This window comes from Ictidomys tridecemlineatus, chromosome 1 (assembly GCF_052094955.1).
Source record: "Ictidomys tridecemlineatus isolate mIctTri1 chromosome 1, mIctTri1.hap1, whole genome shotgun sequence".
In the NCBI taxonomy this organism is placed as follows: Eukaryota; Metazoa; Chordata; class Mammalia; order Rodentia; family Sciuridae; genus Ictidomys; species Ictidomys tridecemlineatus.
In genome coordinates this window covers 150,340,206-150,368,000 of record NC_135477.1, presented here as the reverse complement: position 1 = coordinate 150,368,000, position 27,795 = coordinate 150,340,206, and the positions used below count along the sequence as shown (strand labels likewise).

The following is a 27,795-nucleotide window of genomic DNA, read 5'->3' as shown; positions in this document are numbered from 1 at the left end:
AAGACGGCGCGGGGAGCATTCCCTCGGTTATTGGTCGAGTAAAGTAAACAGAGGGCGGGCCGGGGCGGGCCGGCGCCCGGGTGGCCCCCGGGAGGGGGCGGAGAGTGCGCGGCGGGCGGCGGCGGCTGCCGGGGAGGCCCGGGAGGCCGCGGCGCGGTCACTGCAAGCCGAGCCGAGCCGCGCCGCGCCGCGCCGATCGCACCCGGCCCCGGCTCTACAGAGCTACCCCGGCCGGCGGCGCGGCCCGGTGGGCCCGGCGGCGCAGCAGCTCATGGAGCTCGAGAACATCGTAGCGAACACGGTGCTACTCAAGGCCCGGGAAGGTGAGGCAGCCGGGCGGGCGGCAGGGCCCCGGGATCGCGTGCACACGGCCTCACAGCACAGGCAGGAGCCCCAGCCGCCGGATCTCCTAAGTCCTAAGGGCCGCGGGCCCCGCGCCCCGCGCCCCGAACCCCAGGCTGGCACGAGCCCTTCCGGCCCGTCGTCCTTCTCCTCCGCACCTGCCCCCGGGAGCTGGGGCCCAGAAAGGGGTGGGGGTCAGACCGCCGCCCTCGCTGCAATGGGGGAGGGAGGGGTTGTGAGGGGGTGATGGTAGGAGAGAGGAAGGAAGAGGGAAAGGTGAGACCTGAGCCCCAAGAGAGCCTCTCTCAGGCCTCTTCCAGGTGAAAGGCCAGAAGATGCCCCACGTGCCCTGGGCCCAGACCCCTGAACTGCACAAAATTAGCTTTCCTTAAAGGTCAAAGAATGAATGAACAGTTGCGTAGCACAACTCACCCGACTTGGGGAAACTCCTGGTCATATAAACTACCAACAGCACTGTCACTTGTTAGGAACCCCAGGACACTGAAAACGGGTGAATGGGTCATGGTTTTGCTCTCAGGAAGCCCATGACCTACTGGAACAAACGCAGATAGAAATAAGTAGGAGCCCATTCTGGGCTGGTTAGGCTGGGGAAGCCATTCTGGTGGACCTAGTGTGTGTGTGTGTGTGTGTGTGTGTGTGTGTGTAGCTCCTCATGGCTCGCACTTCAGATGTTATCAGGCACCTGCAATGTGAGGGTCCTGGGAGACACTGGACCAGACCTGACCCACACTGCCCTGTGGTCAGTCTGCCCCTCACCTGCCATAGTCCTCCCCAGTAACATAATCAACAGACACAAGTACTATGCCCCATCCTGTCCAGGGTGCTGGACAAACAACAGTGAACAAGACCTTTCTTTTTAGAACTCTAGGGCCAGGAAATCCTGCGGTTTTTCCACTTTTTGCTGGGCTTCCAGGCTGAAGAGTCGTCTGCTTTGCCTTTCTGTCCCATTTTACAGGTGGGAAAAAAGGCTCAGACCAGAGACTAATCCCAGATCACGGCAAATTGTAATTGCCCAAGGCCTAGGACACAGAATGCCCAGGACTGTCCGTAAGGATGCTCAGAGGAGCTCCTATCTGGGTGTAGTACCTGGTGTCCTCTGCCTACCCAGTGTGTGTCACCCCAGTGAGATGCTGCCTGGAAATAGGCATGGCAGGCTGGGTCCCTAGTGCCTTGGGAGCTTGTCTTATCTCTTGTCCCTTACCGAGCCCAGGGGCTGGGCCTTCCTCTCAGCCTCTGGGGGCATCTGCCGATTCTGTTCTGCCTCGTCATCCAGCCAGCCAGGGAGGAGGGGTGGGGAGAGCCCTGCCAGGCGTCCCTTCCTAGGGCTATAGCCAGTTCAGGCCTCAAGCCTGCTGAGGGCATTGCCTTGCCTGGCCACACGGTGTGGGCATCTTTGTCAAGGTTGTTGGACCCTAAGCAAGGTGCAAGATTGTATAGCCAGATGGGTCTGATGCCTACATTAGGGAATCCTTATCCTGGCTGGTTCTGCCCCTCCCATCTTCATGGCTCTAGGCAAGTCTCTTTTTCCTCAACTTCACTATCCTTTTTTGTGGAATGGTTGGGTGGGATTAGAAAGACTAAAGGATATTCTGATTGGCATTGAGTTCTGAACCCAGACCCATGGAAGAGCTGTGCTAGCTGACAGCTTGGGTCTAGGATCCAGGATCTTTGACAGCTTCCCAAATGATCTGAGTGACCTAAGTCGTTTGGGAAACCCTTGTCATATGTATACAATTGGCACTTAATAAATACCAGGCATATTTGAAGTGGGAAAGGAACTTGAGTTGTGGGAGCTGTATTCAAATCCTGCCACCATCACCTTCTGGCTCTGGGATCTTGGTCAAACTGTTTCTTTACTCAGAATGTATTTTCTCATGAAATTGGGCCCAATTTGGTAGGACTGCTGTGAGGGTGAAGTGGAACAACACTGGGGGTGTGAGCTTTCCCTTGTTTTGCCTTCCTTTTCCAGGTGCCCATAAGCATTGGGAGAGTTCTAGGTAGGGTGGAGAGGAGCCCTGTGGAGTCCTCTGTCAGTTTCAGGACAGGATATTTGCATGTGACTCTTTTCTGCTGCCTTGATGTGGCTGGGAGGAGGGGGAGGAGGAAGTAACTAGTGGGGGAAGCAGGACGATGGAGGGTTGGGTGAGGGACCCGTGGGGGTGGGGGAGGAGTTCCCCTTCTGGGGAGACCTTGCCCTGGGTTAGGGGTGGAGGCTTATTGCTCACTCACAGTGAAGCAATGACTGTGGGGTACAAATGCAGGCTGCAGAAGGGCCACCATCAGGTTTCTCAAGGGGCCCCTGCAACACTTCCTCCTCCAGGCAGCTTCAGTGAGGGAACCCATTGAGGGACTCAGCCCCGCTCCCCCCTCCCCCAAGGCAGCTCCTCCACCTATACCCACCTCCATCCAGGCTAGATGGAGATAGGGATGGGGTACCTGAAGGGAAACTGAGGTTAGAAAAGGCAAGTGGTTACTAAGGTTGCCACTAAGTTGTTGGACCTGGGCCCACTACTTGCTATAGCCTCCTGAGTGCTGGACACAGACTCCTGACCACTCTCATAATACCTCTAAAGGTAGCTTTGGACTTGAAAGACACAAAGAGAAATTGAGGGTCATCGAGTGCAAGTGATGGGCCAAGTGTGAATTGGAGATCCATTCCCAAGTCTGAGAGCTAAGACTCAGGCCCCTCCCGCCTTTCTCAACCTGACAGCCCACAGGCCACATCTGGCGGCTCTCTGACATGTTTTATTTATTTGGCTGCAGCAGTTTTTTTATTTTGTTTTGGGTACCAGGGATTGGACTCAGGGACGCTTAACCACTGAACCACATCCACAGGCCTATTTATTTTTTATTTTGAGACAGGGTCTTGCTAAGTTGCTTAGTGCTTTGCTAAGTTGCTGAGGTTGACCTTGAATTTGTGATCCTACTGTGTCAGCCTCCCAAATTGCTGGGATTATAGGCGTGTACCATCCCACCCGGTTTCCCCGCCCCTCTCAATTTTTAATCAATGGAACCAGCATTTCATGTATTAGTCTAGATTTCTAGCTGCTTTTGAAAATTCAGAAGAACTGGCCAGAGTGGGCCAGTATTCTGTCTGGCAATGACCAATAAATCATCTGTAGTTGTGTTATAGCTGCCCATGGTGGAAGGGGCATTCCCTGGTGCCTCTTCCAATATGAGTAGCTACAACATCACACTCCCCACCACTCTCTATTGCCTCACATCTGGCCCACATTTTCCCTACCTGTTGGGTTCTGAAGGCATTTCAGCTGCTACTGGGATGTCAGCAGCTATAGACAGGAGATCAGCTAGGTAAAACGAGGCAAGCGTCAGGACCGGGAAAGCCCCTGTGTGCAAGGCAGGAGAGGGGGAATCCTGAGTGCCAGCCCTCATGCTGCCACCTTGCTTATGGGCAGAGAAAAGCACAAAGGATAAAACTCTGATGCTCTCCTGATAAAGGCCTGTGAGCTTCTCTGGTAGCACAGGCTGCTGTCTATCCTTGGCATCTCTCAAGCTTGTCCCACATGACCTGGAATTATTCTCTTATGGGCTTTGGCTTCCCATCATTCTGACACCCTTCTCTAATTTCTTCACCTGGGAAACTCCTACAGACCGGCTGGGGAAAACAACTGAAGCTGAGCTCCTTGCTGGTGTGGTCTCGTTGCCCCTCTTGGCTCTCCCAGCCTCTAACTGGAGGGCCCAGGAGGACCATGTGTGTTTTGGAACATAGCAAGGGCATGCTAGAGTGTGAGGAGGAAGGTCTCCCAGGCAGCCTGTGCCCTGAAGGCCTTGGGACCACTTTGGTGATTGAGTGGAGGCGTACTGGCAGCCTGACTCAAATGAGACCCAGCTTCTGATTGCTTCTATAGGTGGTGGTGGAAATCGAAAAGGCAAGAGCAAGAAATGGCGGCAGATGCTTCAGTTCCCCCACATCAGCCAGTGTGAAGAGCTTCGGCTCAGCCTCGGTGAGGCCCGGGTGGACTGGGGGCTGCTGGAATGCAGGGGACCAGTAATGCTAGTGGAGCCTCCTCTGAGACTTTGCCCTACAGCATAGCGGCAAAGTTAGGGGGTCCAGGGACCAGAAAGGTTGAGGCTGCATCACCCAGTCCAGTTTCAGTTCCTGGGCTTGAGATGGGTGAAGGGCAGAGGGAGAACAGAGACTGACTAGGGTTGGTTGAAGTGGGTGTGGAGAGGAGGGCAAGGGCAGATCGGGTGCAATCTGAGAGAAACCAAGGAAGTGCCAGTCCAGGGGAGCAGGGCCCACAAGTCCAGAGGGAATAGTTCCCAGGTTGACTGGGTTAGGAGCCCAGGCCTGTGCTCATTAGCGCCACCTAGCCAGCCCTGGGGGATGCCCAGCAATGCCATGCAGTGTGACAGGGTTACTTCTGCAAGGGGACAGAAGGACCTAGGACTCCAGTTCCTGCTTATCTTGCTGGAGGCCCCAGGTCTAAGCAGCACCTATGATTTGCCCAGCTCCTCTGATATCCCACATGTGGGCTAAGAGTGGGCCATGGTTGCTTCCACTGCCTGGGAAGGAGGCCCAGCTGAGTGTGCAGGAAGCCACAGCTTCCTCTCGCACTTTCGCCAGGCAGGCAACAGGTGTGGGCTTGGCCCAGCTGGGGCCGGAACTTCACAGACCGCACCCAGCCCCAGCACTGTGACATATACAAGTTGTGTGAACCAGGAGAATTACAGGGGGAAGGAGAGGAGGCCTGGACTCCGGAGCTCAGACTCCTGGCTGTGTGACATTGAGCTAATCAGTTAACCTCTCTATGCCTCCCAGTCCCAAGTATGTTGAAATAGCAATAGTGTCCACCTCAGGGTTGTGGTAAGGTTTCTAAAGGAGATAATGGCTGCCACACTGGAGGGCTAGAAGCTGTTGTTGGGGCCCAGGGCCTGGCAGTATGGGCAGGAGCATCCTGCCAGTGAGCTCCAGGTCTGTGACCCCAGCAGCTCCCATCTCGGCCTGCAGAGCGTGACTACCACAGCCTGTGTGAGCGGCAGCCCATCGGGCGCCTGCTGTTCCGTGAGTTCTGCGCCACGAGGCCTGAGCTGACCCGCTGCACTGCCTTCCTGGATGGGGTGGTGAGTGCAGCCTGCCCTGGGGCCCAGCCCAACTGTGAGGGCAGATGGAGGTCCCAGCCACTGTCCTATTTCCTCACACCTATTGCTCCACTCAAACCCCAAGCTGCCCTACCTTCTACCCTGTAGGCTGAGTACGAAGTGACCCCTGACGAGAAGCGGAAGGCATGTGGGCGGCGGCTAATGCAGAATTTTCTGAGCCACACGGTGAGTGAACAGTGATGGAGAGATGACGGCGGCTGGCAGGGCTCAGTGACAACAGGGAGAGGAGTGACCACAGCCTGGGCAGTGAGTGCCTTGGAGCTGCTCCAGACAACACTGTGGGCATGGAGCCCAGGGGGTGGGCCAGGGCCAGACCCAGGCCAGGCAGGCTGCCAGCACTTCTCCCTTACCCAGCCTCGAGGGGAGTAACCAGAAGAGAGTCCAGCAACCCGAGACCAGCTAGTGTACCACCCGACTGCTGCTATCCCTAGTGCTGGCAGAGATGCCTGGCTCTGCCCCGGGAGTGAGCAGCCATCCAACGGAGCCCCCTGCACTGACCTGTCCTGGCCTGTCCCCAGGGTCCTGACCTCATCCCTGAGGTTCCTCGGCAGCTGGTTACTAACTGCGCCCAGCGGCTGGAGCAGGGGCCCTGCAAAGACCTCTTCCAGGAGCTGACCCGGTAAGCCACGCTGCCCTCAAGCTTGAAACTGTGTCCCAAAGAGGGGGCTTCTGTGTGCCCAGAGGACTGGCCTTGACCTTGGTAGTTCGTAGTATCCTTAGTTTCAGCACAGGATGAACATGTCTCTCCTCAGTGGGTTGGCGGGAGGGTTGGCCAAGGATAAGGCTTTGTGGGCTGAACATGCACATCACAGGAGGCCTGGGCCATCAAGCTGAGAATCTGGGGTGTCAGGCTTTGGGTTGGTCCTTCCAACAGGCTGACCCACGAGTACCTGAGCATGGCCCCTTTTGCCGACTACCTCGACAGCATCTACTTCAACCGATTCCTGCAGTGGAAGTGGCTGGAAAGGTGAGTTCCTCCCAAGTTGGGCAGGGACAGGCCAGGTTGTGGAGATGCTTCATGGGCCTTTGCTCCCTTATCTGTTGCCCACAGGCAGCCAGTGACCAAAAACACCTTCAGGCAGTACCGAGTCCTGGGCAAAGGTGGCTTTGGGGAGGTGAGTGGCTAGGCCAGTGCCCTTGGCAGAGTACCCTAGTTCAAGCCCTATACTACCAGCAAGAGCATGACTGGCCCTCATGTCCTGCTTCTACCTGGCCACAGGTATGTGCTTGCCAGGTGCGTGCAACAGGCAAGATGTATGCCTGCAAGAAGCTGGAGAAAAAGCGGATCAAGAAGCGGAAAGGGGAGGCCATGGCACTAAATGAGAAGCAGATCCTGGAGAAAGTGAACAGTAGGTTTGTAGTAAGTACAGAAAGGAGACCTCTCCCTTCCATTTGCCATGCTGGCTCATCCTGCCCTCAACAGGCATAAAGTTCCTTGCCTCTAACAAAGGGACTACCCTCTCCCTGCCCTGCCCCCTCTGATAACACCACCTCGCTCTGGGCGATGCCAAAAGAGTATTGACAGGCCAGAGTATCCTAAGGAGTGACACTCAGAAGGATATTTTGGGCAACTGGCATTAGCCTGGCCCTTGGGTGCCCCACAGATCCTACCTGAGGTTTCGGGTCCCCTGGCCACAGGTGAGCTTAGCCTATGCCTATGAGACCAAGGACGCACTGTGCCTCGTGCTGACACTGATGAATGGAGGCGACCTCAAGTTCCACATCTACCACATGGGCCAGGCTGGCTTTCCTGAAGCACGAGCTGTCTTCTACGCTGCTGAGATCTGCTGTGGCCTAGAGGACCTGCACCGGGAGCGGATTGTGTACAGGTGGGGAGGAGCTGCCTCAGGCAGTGGTGCCGGGGCTTGGCCCTTCCCAGCAAGGGGCTGCAGCTGGGTACAGTTGAAGGTAGGGGCGCTGAGGCTGTGGATCGGGCCAGGCAGTAGAAGGATGTTGGTGTGCTAGGGCTGCAACCACACATGACCTGGGCCAGCTCTGGGCCCAGCACTCTCCTTACACTGAATGGACTTGAGTGGCTCAGACTTAGGTTTTGGGGGCTGGCTGACTCACTTGCGAATCTTGATTTTGACAGACTTCTTTGTGTGGCCTTGAGTCAGTGAGCTCTTTGCTCCCTACACTATTCCTTTGGAAATGGCAGACTGCCATTCCTAACTCACAGGCTGGCCCAGTAGTAGAGAGCTCTGTTATTATAGTTGTTGCTGATGAGTTCATTTGAGCCTCCTAACGTCCCATGAGGGGATGGATAGGTAGCCCCATCTGACAAAGGAAAGGTAGAGTCAGCCACAAACAGGAGGGAGCTCCTTGACACCAGCTGTGAACGAGACTGCTGGTGGTGTCTATGGAGTCCCCCACTCGGGGCTGCCTTTTACTTGCCTACAAAGTTTCTTGGAGTCCTAGCTTGGTAGAGCCTTCATCTGTTCTCCTGAGTCAGGGCTACTACAGGAGGTCAGGGACAGGGCTCCCTCTTACCCTGACACCAAATAGGTCCAAAACATTGCTCCACATCTAATCCTAGGGGCCAAGTGAGCTAGAAGGGACTGGCCCTGTGTGGCTTTCTAACAACCTAAGTAGCACCTGACCCTGCTCTTCTCTTCCCACAGGGACCTGAAGCCAGAGAACATCCTACTGGATGACCATGGTGGGTGGGGCAGCACAGAGGTGGGGTGGGGTGGGGTGGGAAGGCCTGGCCTATTAACAGGCCTTCCTACTTCTCCCCACCCCCATTCAGGCCACATCCGCATCTCTGACCTGGGACTGGCTGTGCATGTACCTGAAGGCCAGACCATCAAAGGCCGGGTGGGCACCGTGGGCTACATGGGTGAGTCTCCCTGTGCCCCATCACACCAACCTCCTGGGTTCCCTCAGTGTCCTGGGTCTAGCCCACCCACTCCTGTATGGAGGACTCTTGTGCCTTAGGGAGTAGAGAGCCCACATTGGTGTTCTTCTTTTGTAGATGAGGAGACCAAGACCCAGCCAGAGTCTCACATTGTGAATCAATATCATTCATTCCCTAAATACTTATGAAGCACTACTCTTGGCTTGATCTGCAGGTGGCTACCAGGGAAGAGGGCGAAGAGAATCGAATCTGTTGCCCTCCCTTGAGTTGCCCATGCTTGGAGTAGGCATCCCTATCTGTGGTACAGACCAGTGTAGGGCCCAAAATGTGACCCCACAGTGGACATAGTCCGGGCTCTACAGGCTCCACCCCTTGCCTGTCCTGTGCCCTTGGGCTATGCGGTCCACTTCTCCTGCCTCTCTTCTACTGCAAAAGGATTATGTGTACTGCCTCCCGGTAGCCTTGAGATGAAAAGAGATAGTAAGTGGAGGGGAACTCCCAGGTGCCTTCCCGGGCTGTTTGAAGGGATCAGCAAGTAGGAGTTTCTGCCCTCTCTCTTTTCTCCCTTAGGAAATCCAGAAGCTGCAAGCCAATAGCTACATGGGCCCCATTTGTCATATTTGTATTGAAGTCAAATTGTTTTTAAAACAATTCTAATTGGTTGCCAACATTTCATAAGCCAGACAGCTTCATATAAAAATGATTTCTGGGCTGGGTTTGTAGCTCAGTGGTAGAATACTTGCTGAGCATATGGAAGACCCTGGGTTTGATTCCTAGCACCACAAAGAAAAAAACAAAACAAGACCTTGGGATCCTGGGTGCCTCTGCAGGGCCACATCAACTTCCTTTGATGGGTTGTGTGTTCTATACTCGCCAAGGTCACTATCAAGTTGATATTGCCTGCTTGGCTAGTGGGTATTTGAGTTGATCCCCCAATTTCATGGGCATTCCTGGGGCCTGAAGGGTCTGTTCCCTGCCACCTACCCAGCCCTGGCTCCTGTGCCCCTTGCCCAGCTCCAGAGGTGGTAAAGAATGAGCGGTACACATTCAGCCCTGACTGGTGGGCATTAGGCTGCCTCCTGTATGAGATGATCGCAGGCCAGTCGCCCTTCCAGCAAAGGAAAAAGAAGATCAAGCGGGAGGAGGTGGAACGGCTGGTGAAGGAAGTGCCTGAGGAGTATTCTGAGCGCTTTTCCCCGCAGGCCCGCTCACTCTGCTCCCAGGTACTGCAGCAAGGGGGAGGCCTGACTGACCAGGGCTGGAGTTGGGGCACCTCACCAACCTGCCCACCCAAGGGCACCCTGACCATCCCTGCCCTGCCATAGCTTCTCTGCAAAGACCCTGCGGAGCGCCTAGGGTGTCGTGGGGGTGGCGCTCGAGAGGTGAAGGAGCACCCCCTTTTCAAGAAACTGAACTTCAAGCGGCTGGGAGCTGGCATGCTGGAACCGCCCTTTAAGCCTGATGTGAGTGCCTCCCATTCCTGCTGAGGGCAGGGCCAAGTAGGGCTGGGGCTGGGGTCCCGTGGAGTAGTGGTCAAAACATCTGCAGTGGGGCTGGAGATGTGGCTCAAGCGGTAGCGCGCTCGCCTGGCATGCGCGCTCGCCTGGCATGCGCGCTCGCCTGGCATGCGCGCTCGCCTGGCATGCGTGCGACCCGGGTTGGATCCTCAGCACCACATACCAACAAAGATGTTGTGTCCGCCGAGAACTGAAAAATAAATATTAAAAATTCTCTCTCTCTCTCTCTCTCTCTCTCTTTCTCTCTCTCTCTCTCTCTCTCTCCTCTCTCACTGTCTCTTTAAAAAAAAACAAAAAACATCTGCAGTGCAGATGTTGGAAAATCCAATCTTATGACTTAGCTAAGTATACATATACACACACTTCACTCGATTCATAAGAATGGAAAAACCGCAGGATAGGTTTGGCTTTTGGTATATCTGGATGGAGGGATGAAGGCGGGGTGACTCCAGTAGTACTGAAGGAATTCATTTTTCTCCCTTCACAATGTACTGTTGATTATATAGTCTTCACTGTCAGGTGGCTCTCCCCAGGGCGTGGCAAGAGTGACCTCCAGCAGTTCAGCCCCACATCCTTCCAGTTCAGTCTTCCCCATAGATAGAATTTCTTGCCTAGAAATTTCAAAAGAAATACCAAAGTGGAAAAATCCTCAGGCTGATGTTCATTGCCTCTGATGGCTCAGAGAACCCTCACTGATCATCCCTGGATCACATACCCAGTTGGACCACTGAGTGGGAGTGATCCATCTCCCAAAGGAAAACCCAGATGGAGGTGCCAGTGGGTGGATTTATTAAGTATCTCGTGGGTCAAGCACCCTGCAAGCAAAAATATCTTCTAGTCATCAGATTCCAAGTGGCAGAAGCCCAATGCAAACTTACTTAAGTCTAACAAGGAGTTTATTGGTTCCTTTGGCAAGAAAGTTCCTGAGTAGGGTCAACACCAGGGTTTCGTGCTATGTTGCCAACTCTCCATCCCTTGGCTCTACTTCAACCTGTTGACTATATCCCTCTCTCTGAATTCAGGCTACTTTGTGTGTAATATTACAGGAAAGGTTCTGATTGGCCAGGATTAGGGCATGTGTTTGCTCTATAAAGATTGGGTCCTGTGGGGCTGGGGTTGTGGCTCAGTGGTAGAGCATTTGCCTGGCATGTGTGAGACCCTGGGTTCAATCCTCAGCACCACATAAAAATAAATAAATAAACAAAATAAAAATATTGTGCCCATGTATAACTAAAAACAAAATTTTTTTTTTTATAAATTGGGTCCTGTGATTGACAGTTCATCAGGAGCACTGGGGAGACTAGAAGGTGATAGGCAGGCTGGGTTGATTGCTGCCAGCCACATTTAATTTTACAAATGCATGAGTGCTCAGACCTTGAAAATAATAAGGTCCATAGGACCCAAGTCTGTCTTTATGTTCCATCGAGAAGGCACACCAAAATAACCAATAAATTAGAAAGAATTTCAGGTACCGCTAAGTGCAACAAAGAAAAATAAAACAGGCTAAGAAGCCAGAGAGTGATGGGGTGGGGGCATCATAGTTTTAGACAGGGGGATCTTTGATGGTTAGGCAGAAACTGGAAATGTGTGAGGGAGAGAGTAGGCCAAGATAAGAGCATTACAGGCAAAAAGAGCAGCTAGGTGTTGAGGTCCTGGGGAAAAGAATAGTCTAGTGTGATGAAACACAGTGAGGAGACCAGTGTGCCTGGAGCAAATATATGCAGGGAAAGAGGAATGTGAGCCCCAAATGACGGAGATTTGGAAGTTTGAGCAGGAATGTAAAGTGTAGGGAGTGGGTCCATGGAGGGTGTGGGTATAAGTGGGGAGGCCAGCTAGGGAGCTGCTGCCTCTGTATCTTGTGTAATAGGTCTCCATGGAATGCTGAAGCGTGGGTATTGTCCTGGGCTAGTACTTGAACCAAGTGGGCCTGACTTCCATCAGCCTGCCTCTGAGACTGCTTCCTATGCACATCATCTTAAGTAACCTTGAAATAATCTCACTACTTGTGGTCTTTAGTTCAAAGTTAGAGATAAAATCAGTGCCTTGGAGCTTAATGTTTTAGAAGCAATAGATGAAAAGCAAGCTTGATGATGATGTATTTTTTTAAGAGCTTTATTGAGGATTAATTCACATACCATATAATTCACACATATAAAGGATGCAGTTCAGTACCTTTTATTAGAGTTATACAGACATCACCACAATAAATTTTAGAATATTTTCATTACCCAGCCAAAACAAAAAACCCTATACCCACTAGCAGTCATTCTCCTTTCTTCTCTCCCCCAGTCCTTGTTAATCACTAATCTACTTTCTGTCTGTATATATTTGCCTATTCTAGATGTTTCATATATGTGGGTGGAATCATAAAAGATATGGTCTTCTGTGACTGGCTTCTATTACTTAGCATGTTTTTAAGGTTCATCCATGTTAGCGTATAGCAATATTGATAATATTCCATTGTTTGGATAATACCTCATTTATTTATTTTTCTCCTTTTATTTGGTTTGTTTATTTTATTTAATTAATTAGTTTATTTTTTTGGTACTGGGGATTGAACTCAGGGGCACTTGACCACTGAGCCACACCCCCAGCCCTATTTTGTATTTTGAGACAGGGTCTCACTGAGTTGCTTAGCACCTCAACTTTTTGCTGAGGCTGCGTTTGAATTTGTGATCCTCCTGGCTTAGCCTCCCAAGTCACTGTGATTATAGGTGTGCACCACTGTGCCCGGCCTTATTTATTTATTTTAATGTGGTGCTGGGGATTGAACCAAGGGCCTTATGCATGTAGGTAAGTGCTTTACCACTGAGCTATCTCCCCGGGCCTAACTCATTTGTTTATTCAAATCAGTTGGTAGACATTAGAGCCATTTCCACTTTTTTGGTTATTATGAACAATGATATTCTTTTTTTCTGAGATGGGTTCTCATTGTGTTGTCCAGGGTAGTCTTGAACTTATGGACTCAAGGGATTCTCCTGCCTCAGCCTCTGAGTAGCTAGGTCTGCAGGTGCTCACGACTGTGCCTGGTTGCTATGAACATTCCTGTACAAGTTTTTGTGTGGACAGATGTTGATATTTCCTCTTGGCATATACCTAGGTATAGAATTACTAGGTCATATGCTAACATGATTTACCTTTTAAAGGATATTGTCAGGGGCTGGGGATGTGGCTCAAGTGGTAGCGCGCTCGCCTGGCATGCGTGCGGCCCGGGTTGTTCGATCCTCAGCACCACATATAAACAAAGATGTTGTGTCCGCCGAGAACTTAAATAAATAAATAAATTCTCTCTCTCTCTCTCTCTCTCTCTCTCTCTCTCCCCCTCCCTCCCTCCCTCCCTCCCTCCCTCCCTCCCTCTTCTCTCTCTTTAAAAAAGAAAAAAAGATATTGTCAGATTTTTTCAAAAAAGTGGATGCACCATTTTTTCAATATATATATATATATATATATTTTTAGTTGTAGATGGGTGCAATTTTATTTTACTTATTTATTGATTTTTATGTGATGCTAAGGATCAAACCCAGTGCCTCACATGTGCTAGGCAAGTGCTCTACCACTGAGCCACAACCCCAGCCCTATGGATGCACCATTTTACATGATGATGAGGAGATATGTGCAAATGACCTGAAGATTAAATCCAGGGCCTTGTGTTTATTAAGCACAGCCCTACCACTGAGCTATACCCCCACTCTCATGATTATTATTATTATTATTTTTTTTTTTTTGGTGCTACGTATAGAACCACTGAGCCACGTTTCTAGCCTTTTTTATTTTGAGACAGGGTTTCATTATGTTGCGTAGGGCTTCACTAAGTTGCTGAAACTGGCTTTAAAATTGCAATCCTCTTGCCTCAGCCTCCCCAGCCACTGGGATAACAGGCATGGGCCGCCATGTCTGGCTCATAATATTTTAATTGACATCCTTAATGGTAGGATTTGAAAGACAGCATAAAGATGGAAAAGAAAGTGGCTTTCTAATGCTAAGGTGCAGGGGCCTGGGGAGATTGTTGGAGACTCATTCCGGCCCTCTGGTTGGCTATGAGGGGGGATGGAGCAAGCCGCTGGACATCTCTGGGTGGGAACCCATCCACTTCAGGCCCAGCATAAGGAAGCCAACTGAGATTCAGCGTGTAATTCTCCCTAGCCTGCACTCCTCACCCCCAGGCTGGTGAGGGAGTGGCCCAGCATCAAGTCTGTCCACAGACACATTCAGTCATTGATCAGTGAGGGATAATGAAGCCAGTTTACAGAGAAAAAGGACTACTGTGCTTAGCAAGTATATGGGGTACCTGGTTGCTTACTCTAGACCCCAGATTCTGCTGGTATTGGAGCAGAACCAGATCAAGGGCCAGAGGGAGAATCAAGGCTGAGCTGCCTTCCTTGTGTGTGTGTGTTTCCTATCTGACTATTTCCTTTGTGCCCCCAGCCCCAGGCTATTTATTGCAAGGATGTTCTGGATATTGAACAATTCTCCACAGTTAAAGGTGTGGAGCTGGAGCCCACCGACCAGGATTTCTACCAGAAGTTTGCCACTGGCAGTGTGCCCATCCCTTGGCAGAACGAGGTGAGGGTCTGCCCTGCTGGGATGGGGTGGGTTCCAGGGGTCTGGCCCTGGGGGCAACTCTCTCAGTTGCCTATTTCTCAGTAGATGGTAGAGACTGAGTGCTTCCAGGAGCTGAATGTTTTTGGGCTGGATGGCTCAGTTCCACCAGACCTGGACTGGAAAGGCCAGCCGCCTGCACCCCCCAAGAAAGGACTGCTGCAGAGACTCTTTAGTCGCCAGGTAAGCCCTGACAGTGTACTAACTGGGCCCCCAGCCTGGCTCTAGGGGACACTGGTGGGAGGCAGAGCCGGTGCCCGCTTGCACTGGATGTGGGCATCCTCCAGCCCTGCCAGCGGTGCCCAGGGTCTCTGGCCTCATTCCCACCTGTCCCCTACCCTTGGCTGGGCTCATGGGCTCTTTTCTCTTTCCAGAGGTGAGCAGTGTGGGCTCCCCATGGGTTGGCCTTCCTGCCCGGCCTTGGGGAGCCCCAGGCAGCCCTTCCATGGCAGAGGAGAGATGTGGGAGAAAGAAGTCTGGTGCCCGCTCCTCTATCCCCTTCCCCGCTGCTGCAGTTCCCTGCACCCTGTCCCCTTCAAGCTGCTAGCCTTGCTTAGCTGCCTGTCTCCCCATGCCATGCCTTTGGACAGTGGCCTTGCCCTGGCAGGTCCTGGGGTCTCTCTAGTCCAACTTATTTTATTTTTTTGCCGGAAGCTTATGCCCTGACACCTACCCATGTGTGGCCTGATCTGCTGCTCCAGGCCCCTCATGGGATCCTCTTCTCCAGAACATGACCCCAGGCAGCTCCCAGCCTGCTCAGGCAGAGCTGGCCCCTTACGACATCACAGGTGGTTAATGGCGCCCACTCTGCCTTTCTCCCTCCGTGTCTTCCCTGTCCCTCCAGGATTGCTGTGGGAACTGCAGCGACAGTGAGGAAGAACTCCCCACCCGCCTCTAGTCCCCAGCCTGAGGCCCCCACCGGCGATTGGCGGTAGCAGCTACTCTGAACGCTGTTTACAGTTTTGCACAGTGGTCTTCCCCATTGTCCACTCAAGTCGTGGCCTGGGGAACACAGCCGGAGCTGTCCCCAGTGTCCTCTGCCCCTCAGTCCCTGGCCTGGCTGAGTTTGGCAAGGACTGGGCTGTCCCTGGGACAAAGGTGCGTCCCTTCAGCTCTTCTCTGGAGCTCGGGGCTTTCTGTATTTATGTATTTGTACGAGTGTCTATCGCAACCAGAGCGCTCTTAATTCCCACCCCAGACCGGCGCCCTGGCTTCCCCTCCTCTGTGCAGCCAGCCCTGGTCAGGAGAGCTAGGAGCTGGCAGAGGAGTTACTGCCAAATGAGGCTTCTCAGGCCCAGCTCAGATCGCCTGAGGCTGGGCCAGGCCACACCCTTGAGTCCCCAGCACTGCATTGGCCACCACCAACCTCCAAATGACAGTTGTGCCTGCCCCCACTGTCCTGGGCTCAGGCCACCACCATTTCAGACCCAATATTGTCCCTTCAAGCACTTGTTAGACTGGATCTGGGGCTTCAGTGTCCCCTAGGCCTGTGCCAAAGTGTGACCAGAGATTGGGCTGACCATGAGACCCATCAGTCCACTGCCCAGGTTGTCCCAGATGGGTCTTTCTCTGCCTTCCAGCTCCCAGGGCACTTTGTCTCTTATGCTGGGCCCTGTCCTGAAGACACCTCTTCAGAAATGCTCCAGCTCAGACCATAGGAGGGTGTGGGGTGTCCTGGCCAAACCTCCATCATTCCAGAATCTCTTCATAACAACAGACACACGTGCCCAGCAATAATCCACCTTCCCTGTGTGTGCCCATGGGGAGTGTGTGTGTGTGTGTGTGTGTGTGTGTGTGTGTGTAACTGTGTGTGAAGAGGGCAAGGTAAGGCTGTGCCTGTGCCCCAGGTCCCAGCCCTGGTCCTTCCCAGACTGTGATGACCATCCTGGTCCCAGAGTTAGGGTAACATGGGATTATAGGGCCCTAGATTTTCCATATTTAAAGCCAATTTTTATTACTCATTTTGTCCAATGTAAGCTGCCACGTGTCTCTGTGAATACAGTCTGAGCACAAACCCAGCCAGCTGCCCCTGCCTGCCTCTTTCTTGCTTCTGGTGTTCGAGGGGGTCTTCCTGCTTCTCTGGTCTAGAGAAGTAAGAAAGGATTGGAGGTGGACCTGGTAGGGCTATGAGGGGCTGCCCTTCTAAGTCCCTAGGACAAATCTTAGGGTAGACTTTGCAGGTAGCCTTGGTGTGGCCTTTGGGCTCATCCATTGGTGTTTCTCAGCTTCCTAAATAGGATGGGCCCTGAGGAAGGAAGCCTCCGTTCCCCCTGGGGTGGGATTTGGCTGGTCTACTTTTGAGCTTTTCAAAGCCAAGGTGACCTGCCTTAATGTGAACTTGCAACAGCTTAGGGAGCCAGGTGAGAGCTGCTATTAGGAACACTTGTCTCTGGTCTCCTAACTTGGCCCCCTGTTATGTACCTGGCCCTGGGTTGGTACATGAGACCCATCTCAGTTTTGCCCTTGAAACATTAAATGTGGGTGATAATACTGGAAAGAAGGCCTTCAGGGTTTCTGTAGGTAATGGTTAGCCAGGCTTGAAAGAGAGGCACATGGAGAACAAAAGGGATTGGGGAGAACATTGCAGTGGACCACCTGTGTAAATACTTAGGGGCGAGAGCTGTTTGATTACAAGTTTGTCCCAGACTGCAAACCCATCACTGCTTGGTAGCTTTCCAGTGTCCCCAGCCACCAAGAATACCCTGTAAGATTTGCTTCTTACCTCTGGCCTAAGTACCTAGGGCTGCAGAAGCCACTTGAGCTTTGCAGTTGACAGTTGTGGGTTCAAGTTACAGCCTTGGCAACTTTTCAAGCTGGCTTTGCACAGGCCCTTCCCTTAACTAGGAAGGTGATGGCTATCACCCTGCAGGGCCGCTGGGGCTGTAGCTCAGTGGTAGAGCACTTGCCTAGCGTGCTTGAGATCCTGGGGCCTTTGGTTCAATCCTGAGTCCTGAAGGAAGAGACCAGCAGCTAGTGATCACTTGATCACTGTCAGGACTTCCAGCTAGAGGAATGGGTGCTGGTTACCAAGCTTAGCAACTATCATCAGAGCAGCCAAAAGATGCCCAGCACCAATTCAGCAGAAAGGGCCCCTTTTTGGTTAATGGAGTATTTGCTGGGGTTGCTCTAGGTCTCCCATGGGAAAATGACCATTGCAGGGTGGGAATTGAAACCAGGTGAGAATAAGAAAGCCAGATCATGTTCATGAGGCATGAGGTTAGGGCCTGAGGTGTATTTCTCTTCCTGTACCAGGATCTGCTTGGGGGTGAGATGGGGTAGATAGGAATCAGACCCTTCCCAAGCTCCCCCTTGAGTGAGGAAAGAATCTACAGAACTTGACTAAGGTTAAGCTCACTTGAAATTCTTATAAGAGGAAACTCCCAGAATTCATTTCCCAATAAGCCTTTGCTAAGCTCACCTCTCCACCCAGCTCTTTCGTGGGAACTGGGGACCCAGATGGAAATGAGGTCCCTGCCAGCTTAGAGCTCAGTCTGGTAGGCAGGCAGACGTGAAAACAGTGACACCTAGTGTGATCAGCACTGCAACAGAGAGGGCTGGGGCTGGGGGGCAACACCAAGCAGGGAAAGCCCTTTGGCCTCGAAGATGTCAGAGTTGGTACTGTCCAGGACACAGGACCATATTGATGGTCTTAGGGCTGCTAGTGGTTTAGAATGGCTGAGCATGGGGCAGGGTGGAAAAAAAGAAGTGGCTGCAGCTAAGGTCAATGCTTTCAAATCTCTCTAGCTTTGAAAGACATGTTAAGGATGTGGGACCTCATCTGGCAGGTGAGGGAATCCCTGAAGGGTTTTCACTGGTTGTGTTGGTTTGTCCGAGTAGCTATAGAAGCACCCCAAGTTTCCCTTGAGGAACCCCTTCTCATTCTGTGTGGCTTAGATGGTGCTGGGCTTGCACTCTTTGCATATAGGTACACTAGACATACCTAGTATGTGTGACCTGGGGAGGAATGGCACTGTCTTCCAGATAACTTGATGTTAAAGGACATAGGGGAGCTCAGACAAGAAGGGCCAGAGGTATTAGTTGCAGACTCCCTTCTCATCAGGAAAGTAGGTGGCAAGAAACACTCATAAGGCATGACTACCAGAAACAAGATGCTAAGCCATTTGTGCTTTGGCGTCATTGAACCAGACTCAGCCCAAGGAGTTCCAATAGCCAGGCTGGAAACCTGCTCAATGTTCAAAGGGGGAACAGAGTACTTGGGTTCAGAGGTGTCCACCATGTTGGTACCCAAAGTGATTGGGCAATGACTTCCTCCAATGGAATCTGGGTGTTCATATCCAAAGAAAAAGGAACAGAAACTGGGTAGCCACTTGGAATACATCCCCTCCCCCAAGGCATGTACTCCTGGATTGGTTCACTGCTGCACACTTGGCCAAACGAATCCAAAAAAAGAATCATTGTGGTGTTTTTGGTTTGCTTGTTTGCTTTTTGCTAGAACTATTGGGAAAGAAAGGGAGTTCTCTTTTCTCTGGGGATGAATAGCAGGATATAAGCCTTGGAGGTCTCCTGACTACTTGGGGACAACTTGTCCTAGAATGATGCAAACAGGAGAAAGTAGATGGCAAGAAACAAATACATGCCCGATGCTGTTACTGAAACAACTAGAATCAATCGTGACCAAATGGAGAATCTAGTCCTTGATTCTCATTTCCAGTTACATGACACAGACCCTGTGGGCTCAAGCCTATATATTTTAGAGTCCTGTCCCTTGAAACCTCAACTCCCAACTGATATGGTGATGAAGAGTTCTTTTGGTAGATCACCCTAACTGTCATAAAGAAGCTGGAGTAGAAACAGAACTAGGTTAAAAGGCCAGGGCACCCAGATTCATGGTAGCCTCTATCAGGCCACCTCAGGGTGGGGCTCTAGGATCATCTCTTTCTAATAGGGCCAAGGCTATAGACTCAGCACTTGTTCCTCCCCCCTATGTTTTTTCCTATCAAGCAATTGGTGATGTGCCCTGCTGGGGACATCTCAGGTGTGTAATGAGTGGAGAGGGAGCCACACTGCTCGAACCCCTGCCCAAGGGGCGCGTGTGTGCAGCGCCTGTCATCATGTGGCCAGGACTTGCACGTGTGTGTGCTGTCCAGGTTGAGCTGTGTGCGTGTTGGGGTTCCTGACCTCAGCTGATTGGTTGAACATCCACCGTGTGCGACCCATATGTGCTTTGGGTCTGCTGCCGTGTCCGTGTCCGGCGGGGCAGCCTGTTGCCAGGAGCTGGGTAGCACGTGCATGCTCTGTGCAGGATGCCCTCGGGGATGTGAGTCCAGTGCCCCAGGGCTCTTAGTCTAGGCGCGGCAGGTGGAAACCGCGTCCTTCCCACCCCCTACCCTCTCCTGGCAGCCTCCTCGGCGGCGTGGGGGGGGGGCGGGGGGCCCTCTGCTGGCTGCCGCGCGCGCGCGCACGCCAGACTCGGCACGCGCCGTGTACGCGCCCGTGCGCGCGCCCCGCGCCTCCAGCCCTGCGCTGGGAGCCGCTTTCACTGCCACTGTCTGCTCCCCCGGGCCGTCTCCGCTGCCGCCTCCCCCAGGCCGGGGGCTCTGTCCTCTGGGCCTCTCGCTCCAAAGCAGAAGAACGAGCTCGAAGAAGATGCTTGGGCCCGTGAGTACCGCGGCGGCTGCGGGCCGGGCGGGCTCGGAACGCGGGCGGAAGATTGTCCCGGGGATGAGCCCCTCCCCGAGGGCGGCTCTAAGCACTGGCCCGGGTCGCCGCCCAGGACCCGGGCCCGGGGCCGTGGGCAGACCCTCCCCCAGCCAGGACTGGAGGGAGGAAGGGAGGGAGAGCGCCAGTGAGCGAGGGAGCCTGAGCGGGGCGCGAGCCACCACCAGTTCGCTTGGAAACCGTTGCCACAGTAACGGGGTTGCGCTCCCCGGCAACGCGACTGCGGGGTAGCGACGCCCCCTCCCCCCTTCCCCACCCCACGCGGGGCCACAGCCCCCGGCGCTGGGGAGGGAGAGCGGGTGCGCCGTGAGGGGAACGTGGCCCCTCTGGCGGGTCTGGGTGTGCCTGCCTCCACCGCCCGTCGAGGGTGGGGGTGGGGGGCGAAAGGCTCCGTGGGCACGAGCAGGTTCCCACGTGGCTGCAGTCGTCGCAGCAGGGCTCCTAGGGTGGCTGCAAACGTGGGGGCGGCCCAGACCCTGGGCCTGCCGTGGGAGGTGGAGGTATGGAGGCTGGGTCAGGGGTCTCGGTAACCCCTACTCCAGCACCCAGGCCTTCTCGGGTTCCCTCGTGACGGTGGCCTGCCCCGGTGTTGTGTTCCCCAGAGGTGATGTTCCTTATCAGGAGAGAGGAAAGAAGCTGCCATCCCTCCTCCTCCTTATGGCCAGGGCATGTGCCAGACTGCCCATGAATTGACTGTGGGTCTCTGCTCAGTGTTCCTAGCCACCATTCTCCGGGAAGGGGTGGAAGAGGAGTGGGCAGGAGCAGAGGAAAGGACATTGCTGACCCAGGGAAGCTGAAGCCCAGGCCAACTGGAAGCGACCCAGCCCATTGTCTGGACCACAAGTGCCCCTTTCTTGTCTGAGCACAATGCCTCGACTATGCTGGATGGCAATCAGGTTGGCTGGCAGAGACACCAGTGCCACATGGAGGTGCCTGGTCCTCCAGAAGAGCTCCTCTGGGAGGAGAATGGCCGCTGAGTCAGAGGAAATGACCTCTGGCTCCCCTCCCAACCTTCCCTCAATGGGTAGTAAGCTGGAGAGAGAAATGGCCCCCCTATCAGCTTTTCAGGGCCTGACTCAGCAGATACCAACCCCAACCACAAGCTTGGGATACAGCATCTATGCGACCACAACCATGCTTGGGTTTCCTTTCCCATCTAAGGAAGTATCCTGGTCACCAGAGGTGACAGGTATCTGGGGCATTTGGGGCCTTGGCATAAGATGTCCTTAGATGGGGGCTGCTTGGGAAGTCTGGCCTGAGTCTCTTGTAGGCAGGGGGACCTTGGGAATTACAGTCTTTTTTCATTCTTTTCCTTGTTCTGTGTGGGACTTGTGTTGAGCACTCTGCGTCCATTATCTCCTAATTCTTACAGCTATTGTGCAAGGTAAGTTTATTATCTTCATTTTAAAGGAGGAGACTCTGAGGCTCAGGGAGGTGAAGTGACTTGCCCAAGGTCATACAGCCCGTAAGTGGTAAAGCTAGGTTTCCATTGAAGATTTCTCTGCTAGCAAAACCTCTCTCAATCTGCTAGACATAGCTTGGGTGACCCAGGCAGAAAAGAATCCTAGAGCCTCCCAGAGGATCATTTTGTTGTCGTTCCTTCACATTCTTCCAGTAAAGCAAGTGTCTCTCAAGCTGTGACACACCTTTTCCTTCTTCCTTCCAGATTCTTGCTCCCTCAGATGCTTTATAGGATTGTGCTGCTACCAGCCTGTCTTCTTCCCTCCCTCCATTTTCTTTCTCTGGCTGAGTCCAAGCAGTGAGGGCTGCTTCAGGCCCCTGGGAAAACCCCGAGCATCTAGTCTTTGGTTCACGGGCTCTGTGTCCAAAGCTTATGGTCCTGACTGTGGGAGAGTTTAGCAAAAATGGCTCCAGGCAGTGCTGGACCCTGTGGTGCCCAGTCTAACTCAGAGGTTGTAAACCCAAATGCTTTCAGAGGCCCAGAGGGTGGGGGGCAACAGGATGAGTGAGGTGAGCCTCAGTTTGTTTGATGTCATCATGTAAGGTGTGGACTTGGTATGACCAGATTATCTGCTTTTCTAGATGAGCCAGAAATCTAGACCTTCATACAAAATCTGGTTTTTAAATGTTGATAGGATATTTTTAAAATAGACTATGAATCAACAAAACATCCATGAGTTGTGTCCAAGCTGAGTATCATGAGTCTGAGGCCTCTTGTCTGTGGTAAAGTGAGGACAGTTTTTGCTGGAACACCCTCAGGCTGCGTACGATGTAGTACCATGGGCTGGTTTCCACATTTGAGCCTCTCTGGCTACAAGGTACTGGTGTTTGGCCACATGCAGCTATGAACATTGGTCTTGAAGTATTTTCATCTTCCTCATCAGTTGTGCTTACCCCTTGGCACTGTCAGGAAGGTTATACCATCCCTACGCTGTGGGCAAAGAAACTTAAGTTTAGGGATGGGAGTAGCCAGAATGGATTTGAACCCAGGGCTACCCTACTCTTGCTCTATGTGTTACACCAGACTGCCCCCACTACCTTGTGGCCGCCTCCCTTGGAAGGAAAGATAATTATTCCCTCACTGAATGAGGGGATGGAGGCACAGGGAGCCTCCAGAATGAGGTTTTGGTAGGAAAGTCTGATCTTTGAGTATCTTGCCTCACAGCCCCCAAGTGGGCCAGAGCTGAATCTAATGGACATGAGGCCTTTTTATACACAAGCCCACTGGGGCCCCAGTCTCTATTCTTCAGTTTGCAATTTCTCAAGCCCTGGGTTCCTAGCCCACTGCCAGGGTTGACTCACAGAGATTCTACCTGCAGGCCAGGGTGCCAAGCCAGTACCTTAGCCTTGTTAGAAATGATACAGTGGCCAGCTCCATGCCTGGCTGATTTGGGGAGCTGGGCAAGTTCTGCCATCCCTCTGTGACCTCAGTTGATCTGTCCTGGTGTGGGAGAGGTGTAAAATGTTACCAGTGCCTCTCGGAAATGCCCTTCCTGCCATGAGAATGAGCTTTGCAATTGCTATAGCTTCATGAACACCTGACTCTGTGGCCTGAGTGGGACCTAGCTCCTTGTTGCACTTACATCCTTGACTGTAGAGCGAGGTGAAAACAGCCGCCTCCTGAATGTTAGTGAGATCACGACTGTAGAGGCTGATGGCATGTGCAAGGCATGTAAGACATGGTGACAGTCACCTTCCTCCTCCACCTGCCCTCATCGCCTCACACCACACCCTCCTCCTCCCTCCTGTCTCTGGGCCTCATGTCCAAGACTCACCCAGAGCCCCTGCTGCCCGGGACTTCCTCTCTGCTCCAGAGCCCTTGGTGCGTGCCTCCATGTCATCTTTTCCTTTTATTCATAGATATATGAGCGCTTGGTTTGCTTATAACCCACCCTGCGAGGGCTGAGGCTGGGTGATGGCTTCTTTCTCAGTGACATTTTGGTGAATGACCGACATTTCCCAGGAATGAATTGGATGCAGACCCAGCTCCTGAGGTGTCACTGTCCTACAGCTAAAAGACCAAACAGGTAACTGGACACCTCTAGTCATTCCTTCAAGAAGTGGCTTTCTAGCTACCATGTGCCAGTTGATCAAAACAAATGAAGCCTCTGGTGTTGGACACAAACTACTCCAGAACTTTCTGGTCACTGGGCTTCATTATCTTCCAGCTATTGGGGTGAGGTGGCTCAGGGAAGACTTATCCAGAACAGAATGACCAGAGCCCAAGCAACCTTGCAGGGGCTCATCCTGAAGGCTCTGATCTGGGTCCCAGGATGCTCCTTTGGATCAGCAACACTGGCTCGGCATCTGTTGGGAATCTGTTAGAAATGCAAACTCTGAGGTCCCACCCAGACCTACTGAATCAAATGCTGTGAGTGGAACCCAGCCTTCCAGTGGTTAGGATGCTTGTTCAAATTTGAGAGACACCAATTAGAAGCATGTTAAGGCCAGGATTGTCTCCTGAGATGGTGGGAAAGCATTGGAGGGTTCAGAAAGGAGAGAGCCTAGGGGAAATGGGCAATGTGGAGAACTGGTTGACTAGGCAGGGGTCCGGCATGATGGTGCAATGGTAAAAAGTAATAGTGACCTGGCCAGGGCACTGGCAAGAGGACCAAAGGGTGTGGATACTACCCCAAGAATAGGAACAACAGGCTTTTGTATCTGGAGTGAAGGGTGGGCCCATTGCTGAAATAAAGGACCCAGTAGCAGATCTTTGGAGTCTAAAGTTGAGGGGCCAGGGTTTTTCATGCAGCAGTGTAGCCAGGTTCTAGAATATGAGATCTGTGGTCCTTGGATGTTATTTAATCTCTTTGAACCAAGTGTTCTCATCTGTCAAATGGAGAGAATGCTAATTTACTTCCTAGGATTGTGAGCTCTTTGTGCAGCCCCCAGGCAGGCAGCACCTCAGAGAGACATATCTGCATCCCCAGGTCAGAAGCTGCCATCATCAGGACTAAGGGTTTTGTTCATCTCCACTCCCTTGGCGTGGATTAGCTCAGTCTTTACTGTAATCATTGATGAAGAAACTGAGTCAGCATGGGTGTTAGGTAACACTGAGATCTCACTTTTGTCCCCCTACTTTGGTTCCAGTAAGTGTGGCCTAAGAAAAGTGTACAAAACTCTACACCCCAAAACACTACACATAAATCAAGAAGGAATCCTAAAGAATGTTCAAATAACCTTCAAGAATGTGAGGGGGGCGGGGACAGAAAACAAAGATGGCAGACTTAAGAATTAGTTCATCTGAAGGACGGGGCTCCTAACAGCAGAATTGGACAAGTGGCAGGTGTTTGCTTTTAACAGTCTGAAGGGGTGAGGCAAGAAGAGTGGCTGAGGGAGGGCAAGAGGCTGGCTCTGAATTTGAAGGGCTCCCCAGACAAGGGCAAGAGCTTGCACAGAGGCATGGAGTGGTAAAGCCTTTGGGGGACGCTTCAAGAACTTTGGTCAGGTCAGTAGAGCCTTTTCAGGTCTGAATGAATCTCTCAGTTATACATACTGAATACATATTATGGACTAGATGATCATATACTGAGTCTTCCTAGGAGGAAGGCTTTAGGCTGGATTGCAGCCCTTGTAAAAAGGCATCAAATCCCTATCCTTCAAACTGGGTACTGGAGCCAGATTAGGATCAGAGGGTCCTCATCTGTAAGACCTCAAGCAGGAGGCTTCCCCTGACCCACAGCTGCCTCATCTGTAAAATACAGCAATGATTCTTACCTCCTGGCTAAGGGGTAGCAGTGGCACCTAGCAGATTTGGAGTGTGGCCTGTCCTGGTCTAGTCTAATGCACAGCCTTCTGAGCTGAGCACCCTCAGGGTACAGTCCGTTTTTCGTTCCCTGTAAAGTCTGAGGCCAACATCCCATCTCTCCATCCTGTAGCCTTCCCTTCATTTCCTTTCGCTTTTCCATGGCTGCTGTGACTGGTAGACGTGCTCCAGGGCCTTGGTGGGAAGGAACAGGAATGCACATTTTGTCTACTAACTGGCCAAAGTGCCCAATGCCCCTACAGCTGCCAAGTCCTGCTGTATTGACTGCTCACAAGTACTGGGCTTTTCATTTATACCTCACTCATCACATAGGCACAGTATTTGGACACAGTTTGAATTAGACATAGGCTTAATTTTAGCTTAATTTAGCTGTGAGAACTGGGATAAGTCATCTCCCTCTCTAAGCCTGCCTCTTCATCTGCCAAAAGGGCACAACACTAGTGATGAGGTGGTGTGGACAATCATGTAAGATTGTGCATAAAAAGAGAGAGGAACAAGTCCTGATGGTCTTGAAAAATTTTAAAAAATACCTTTTATGTATTTATTTTTAGAGACAGGATCTTGCTATGTTGCAGTCCTCCTGTCTCAGCCTCCTGAGTAGCTGGGATTATTGGCCTGGGTAATTGGGCCTGGCTCTTGACAGATATCCCTAATTTAGCTAAGCCCAGTTAGTTCTAACCCCAAAAGTGCCTTTTCTGACCCAGCTGTTCCTGCTCTGCAGACCAGGGGGACCTCTAGTTAGTGCCAGTTCCTCAGAACATTCCTGTTCCTGAGAGCTTAGAAAAGGAGAACAACAGATTTAATTAACTGCCAGTGACTGGCAGCATCGTGTTTTTATCTGGGCTGCCGTCGCCATGGCAGCCTCATGGCGGGGTTGTCGAGGGGGCGGGCAGAGCTATTGTTCCTGCCATTGTCTGTTCTGGAACGCAAGCCCAGGAGAAAAGGACTGGCACGGGCACCAAGTGGCACATGGCTCAAGGCAGCCATAGAGTCAGACAGGAGCCATCTGGGGGAAAAGGCTGGCCTCGGGGTGGTGGGAGGCTCGTGGTCTGGCATCCTCTCAGCTTAGGGCTCAGGCAGACTGTGGGCCCCAGAGCTAAGTGTATGTCCCATGCCTTGGGCTTGCTGAGAGTAGGGGGTCCTTGGGGTCCTGGAAGAGGCCCACAGTGTAGCTCAAGCAGCAGCATTCCCCCACACGGCTCAGGCTAGGATTTTGTGTCCAGGCCTGTGTTCAAATAGGCTCTGCCACTACACAGTGAATTGCTTCTTCATTCCTCACCTGTAAAGTGGAATACTTCGTTACCCCAAAAGATTGTACGTTAAAGCTCCTGGTATGAGGCATCCAAGAGGGCTCATTTCTGGTCCATGGGGGTTGTCAACAGTCCCCTGCTGCTCTTCCCTCGAAAAACCAGGGCTCCTTCCTGACTCAGGATGCAGGGTTGCCCCTCTCAGCCCTGGCTGTGGAGAGGAAGTGGAATTAGAGCGGACAGTCTGGAGTAAGTGCAGGTCCAGGTGAATCTGAAAGACAAGCTTCCAATTCTCATCTAGTTTTCCTTCCCTCTGAAGAGAAGGAAAGGAATTGGGGGAAGGGAAATGGCAGCCTGGAGATAGAGTGGCAGAGCCAAGTGGGGCTGCGCATGGGTAGGAGGCGGGGAAGCCGAGTTGGAGCTGGAATCCGGCAGGCAGGCGGAGGCGCCTAGAGGAAAGGAAGAAGGCCTGGCCCACGCCTGGCGCCGCGTGTCAGGCGCAAAGGAAGGACCAGAGGCACACAGTGGCAGTCGGACCCACCCACCAGCCGGAGCGCCCCTAATGGCGCCGGGAAGATCAGGAGGCCGCGAGTGCAAGGCTGAAGCTGGGCGCCGGCTGGGCTTCTTGTGGGGCTGGAGGAAGTGGACCGCCCTTTGTTCACTCAAAGCGACCGCGCCGAGACTCCTCTTCAGCGCCCTGGAGTCCACAGGTCTCTGAAAGCGTTTCAGAGCAGGGCTAGCCTGTGGGTTTTAGGCGGAGAATCTCGCGTAGGCTCAGCGACCAAGCCTGGCCTTCGCGCGCCCCCTGCTGGCCCGCCGTGGGTCCGTCAGCACGCGAGCTCGGCGGCGGCGGCCGGGTCTCAGATCCGGGGAAACCCTACCGGGGAAACCTCGAAGCGTGACGTCATCACCAACGGTGACGTCACCGGGCCCCCGGGGAGTGCGGGGGATCCCACGGAAGAGGCTTCCCCGGGACGACGCGAGCTCGGGCCGGGAAGTCATCGGGAGCTGCGGCGCGGCTTCACTGCCCCCTGTTCCTGCCCCGCAGGTCCCTCGCGGCCCAGGGTAAGGGACGCCCCCGCTCCGCCGGCGCCATGGGAAGGAGCGGGCGCCGCAGCTGCCCCCCACCGGCGCGCGCACGACTTGAGCCCCGCTGCAGGAAACCCCCGGCCGCGGGTCCCC

The 27,795-nt window shown here is 53.0% G+C and overlaps 1 protein-coding gene across 9 annotated transcripts; it reads left to right on the top strand.

Annotated features, from left to right (window-relative positions):
• The first annotated feature begins 108 nt into the window (after positions 1–108).
• On the top strand, positions 109–27,795 carry Grk6 (G protein-coupled receptor kinase 6). Of its 9 annotated transcripts, XM_078049178.1 has the most exons (17): positions 109–323; positions 4,233–4,328; positions 5,336–5,448; positions 5,575–5,652; positions 6,006–6,106; positions 6,362–6,454; positions 6,539–6,602; positions 6,707–6,847; positions 7,126–7,316; positions 8,109–8,146; positions 8,237–8,326; positions 9,359–9,567; positions 9,670–9,807; positions 14,287–14,424; positions 14,509–14,643; positions 14,757–14,758; positions 15,305–16,478. In XM_078049178.1, exons 1-17 carry the CDS (start codon positions 272–274, stop codon positions 15,393–15,395), a joined length of 1,770 nt encoding a protein of 589 aa, XP_077905304.1. In that variant the 5' UTR covers positions 109–271; the 3' UTR covers positions 15,396–16,478. The 9 variants fall into 9 exon arrangements, with proteins under 9 accessions (XP_077905304.1, XP_005333233.2, XP_040128444.2 ...); XM_005333176.2 differs by lacking the exon at positions 14,757–14,758 and having other exon boundaries at positions 110–323; XM_040272510.2 differs by lacking the exons at positions 14,757–14,758; positions 15,305–16,478 and adding an exon at positions 14,835–15,084 and having other exon boundaries at positions 110–323.